We start from the raw sequence: 3,993 nt of genomic DNA, 5'->3' as shown, positions 1-3,993 counted from the left end.
GGACAGGAGGGCCTGGGCCAACCCGTGCCAACGCCCCTTCACACTCCCAGAGGGTCTCATAGAGGTGGACTTCAGGTGCCGACCCAGCATGCCATGTGCTGGACCCCTCATGAGATGAGACAGGAAAGCTGTCGGGGACAGTCACACAGTCTGTGCAGGAGCCAGGAGACGCACGTGGCCTTGGAACTTCAAGTTAAAAACTAAGACTTTGGCTGGGTGCGGTGGCTCACGCCTGTAATCCCAGCTCTTTGGGAGGCTGAGGCGGGTGGATCACGAGGTCAGGAGATCGAGACTATCCTAGCTAACACGGTGAAACCCCGTCTCTACTAAAAATACAAAAAAGTTAGCCGGGTGTGGTGGCGGGCGCCTGTAGTCCCAGCTACTCCAGAGGCTGAGGCAGGAAAATGGCGTGAACCTGGGAGGCGGAGCTTGCAGTGAGTGGCGATCGTGCCACTGCACTACAGCCTGGGTGACAGAGCGAGACTCCGTCTCAAAAACAAAAAATACAAAAAAACAAAAAACAACAACAAAAAAACTAAGACTTTATGGCCGGTTATGGTGGCTCGTGCCTGTAATCCCAGCACTTTGGGAGGCCAAGGCAGGCAGATCACCTAAGGTCAGGAGTTCAAGACCAGCCTGGCCAACATGGTGAAACCCTGTCTCTATCAAAAATAGAAAAAATTAGCCAGGCATGGTGGTGCGAGCCTGCTCCTCAGGAGGCTGAGGCAGGAGAATTGCTTGAACTCGGCAGACAGAGGTTGCGGTGAGCCGAGATTGCACCGCTACGCTCCAGCCTGGGCAACAGGAGCAAAACTCCGTCTCAAAAAAAAAAAAACAAAACAAAAACAAAAAAATTAGCCGGGTGTGGTGGTGTGCGCCTGTAATCCCAGCTACTCGAGAAGCTGAGGCAAGAGAATAATTTGAACCTGGAAGGTGGAGGTTGCAGTGAGCCAAGATCACACCACTGCACTCCAGCCTGGGTGACAGAGCAAGACTCTGTCTCAAAAAAAAAAAAAAAAAAAGACTTTAAAAAGTTCCCGATGGCCACATGTGGCCCCTGGCTACTGTACCAGTCAGCACAGACAGTAACCACCTGGACAGAAAGTTCTACGGGGCTGGCTGACCCTGAGGGCCGGAAGCATGGACCAGGCGACCTGGCCCGGCTGGGAGGGGCCCCCGGCGCCTGCCCCTCACCGGAGCCGGTCCTCGTCCAGCGAGTCCACGATGTCACTGCGGTCATTCACAGTGCTCACGTACCGCTCCAGCAGCTCCTGCTCCCGCCGCCGCTCCTGCAGTGACTTCAGAGCCTCTGTGGGGACGGCTCTGTCAGCAGAAACTCCCCTCCGCCGCTGCCATGCCCCTCACAGGACACAATGTCCCCACCCCCCAAGCGCCAGGCTCCTCTTTTGGAGGAAGGTGGGGTCTTGGGGGCATCTGGAGCAGAATGAATGAATGAGTGAATGAATGAGTGAATGAATGAATGAATGAGTGAATGAAGAGTGAATGAAGGAAGGAATGGCCACATCAGAGTCTATGCGCTGGGACCCTTCCCCGTCATCTTGCAGAAACACCACCTGCTGCAGATATGGACACTGAGGCTCAGGGCGTTGCTGTCCCTGCCGCACAGCAAGGAAAGGGCAGAGGCAGATGGCCAGGGCCTGTGCCCTCAGTCAGGGCACCCGGCATCACAAGACAAATGCCCATGGCTCACCCTGACTGTTGCTACACTAAATGCCTTATGCGCATTGATGTGTTTAATCCTCACAACAGCTGTGTGAGGTGGGTGCTACCAGCATCCTCACTTTGCAGGGGCTGAAACCCAAGCACAGCAAGGTTAAGTGCCTTGGCTGAGGACACACAGCCAGGAGGTGGGAGAGCTGAAACTCAAACATGGGCCTGCCTGGCTCCAGGGAAGGTCTCACCACCAGGATAGTCAGGTGGCCTCACAGAGCCGGCCCCCAGGCACCCTGGGCTCCGTGGTGTCCCTGGCTGGGGCCCCTTGGCTGGCACGCGGGGGACGCACCAGGCTTGGCCATGAGCCTGCGCAGCTCGCCTTCGATGTCCAGCTGCTGCTCCTCCAGACGCTGGGCCTTGGACCTGCCGCACAGACACGCGTCTGAGGCCTGACTCTGCCGCCCCCTCACCCGCCTGGCCCGCCCAGACCGCCACGAGGTCCTGGACCTGCCACACAGACACACATCTGAGGCCTGACTCTGCCACCCCGTCACCCGCCTGGCCCACCCAGACCGCCACGAGGTCCTGGACCTGCCACACAGACACGCGTCTGAGGCCTGACTCTGCGCTCCTGTCCCCCGCCTGGCCTGCCCAGCCCACAACGAGGTCCTGGCCTTCGAGGAGGGGCCCATGGCTGGGCTCTCACTTGTACATCAGCTCTGACTCCTGTCTCAGCAGAAGCTGCTTCTCGTGAATGAGCCAGAACCAGTCCACCATGAGGCTATCCTCAGCGTCATCTGGGGAGAGGAGCCAGCTGGGGAAGGGGGGCCCACCAGAGTTCACGGCCCCCAGCCCCAGGACTGAGGGTGTCTGTGGGAGTCGGGGTGGCCCAGGGCCAGGCCAAGGCGCTCACCTCCCTCGGCCGCCCGCAGTCGCTTCTCCAGCTCCACGCCGCGGAGCTCCAGGGCGTCCAGCCGCCTCTCGATGTCCTGCAGCTGCCTCTGTATCTCCTCCGGGGAGAGGTAGTCGGGGTGCAGCTGGGAATGGAGGGGCGGTGAGGATGCCGGAGGGCTGGGCCCCTGCCCGGTTCCCCACCGCTACTCACCCTGACCAGGGAGGTCACCGTCTCGCCAGGCAGAGCAGGGACATTGGCCGGGAACAAGGGTCTCCCTGGAGAAGGGGCAGGATGAGCCTCTGGGGCCTCGGCCACCAGGCCCAACGTGACCAGGACACAGCTTGGAAGGCGCCTGACCTCAGCACAGCTGGCCCCAGCCCCACAGACATGTGGCCTCCAGGCCCAGCCCCACCCTGCACCCTGCCCTCCTGCAGGTCAGCAACACCCCAGCCACCCTAGTCCCTCAAGCTGCCAGGAGCAGACATTCCATCATCATCAGGAGTTTGTGACAAGGTGCTCTGAGACAGCTAGGGTCTCTATTCATGAGGGAGGGCCTGGGGCACGGGGCTGGATCCTTTCCCTCCATTCCAGGTCCTATGAGCTCCTATGCATCCTCCAAAGCCCCAGCAGGCATTGCCTCCTCAGAGGAAAGATCCCTTCACCTACACCCCCAACGGCAGCGGCGTCTCTGGGGCTGACCTGGTTTGCCCTGAAGGTGGGGTTTCTTCTCCTCCTCCTTCCAGCTCTGCCCTCGGGCTTCCTGGCCAGGGGGCTCCGGCCGAAGCCAGTTGTCAGAAACGTCGAGGCTGGCAGGGACGGCGAGTCTCCTGCGGCGAGGTGGGGAGGGGGACCTGGCTGCCCCCAGGTGGGGAGACAGAGCCATGCTTCAGAGCAGGGCCACTGGGAGCCTGGGGTCTGTGCTGGCACAGCCAACAGCTCGCTGGGTAGCCCGGCCATCCCCGTGCCCTGGGCCTCCCGACTGGCACAGGGTTGGCATCACAAGCCCTATACCCACGTCCTGCCCAACCTGGCCATGTCTCCCCAGGGGGCTAACCCAGGGGGCTGCTGGCTGCTCAAGGTCACACAGGAAGTGGCACGAGAGCTAGATATGGATCCAGGGCAGCTGTGAGTGCTGGGAATACACACAGAGATGTGTGTGCATACACATGCATCACACACATGAACACAGGTGCACACATGGACACACATGCATCATGTATGAACATAGATCCACACATGGATACATGCATCACACACATGAACACGGTTGCACACATGCACACACATGCATCACACATGAACACAGGTGTACATATGAACACATGCATCACACGCACGAACACATGCGCACACGGACACATGCATCACAAACGGTTGCACACATGCATCACACGCATGAACACGGTTGCATACACATGCATCAC

The 3,993-nt window shown here is 59.6% G+C and overlaps 1 protein-coding gene across 1 annotated transcript; it reads right to left on the bottom strand.

Annotated features, from left to right (window-relative positions):
- Positions 1–175: 175 nt before the first annotated feature.
- LOC116465564 (MICAL-like protein 2) lies at positions 176–3,779 on the bottom strand. The gene is made up of 6 exons (XM_032148582.2): positions 3,269–3,779; positions 2,780–2,844; positions 2,588–2,711; positions 2,381–2,471; positions 2,024–2,097; positions 176–1,309 (listed from the first exon to the last, which is right to left on the bottom strand). Exons 1-6 carry the CDS (start codon positions 3,450–3,452, stop codon positions 1,191–1,193), a joined length of 657 nt encoding a protein of 218 aa, XP_032004473.1. The 5' UTR covers positions 3,453–3,779; the 3' UTR covers positions 176–1,190.
- Positions 3,780–3,993: the final 214 nt, after the last annotated feature.

The sequence above is a fragment of the Hylobates moloch genome, unplaced genomic scaffold (assembly GCF_009828535.3).
Source record: "Hylobates moloch isolate HMO894 unplaced genomic scaffold, HMol_V3 SCAFFOLD_6329, whole genome shotgun sequence".
NCBI lineage: Eukaryota > Metazoa > Chordata > Mammalia > Primates > Hylobatidae > Hylobates > Hylobates moloch.
Note: the sequence above shows the minus strand (reverse complement) of the source record. Positions and strands in the feature narration are given on the sequence as shown.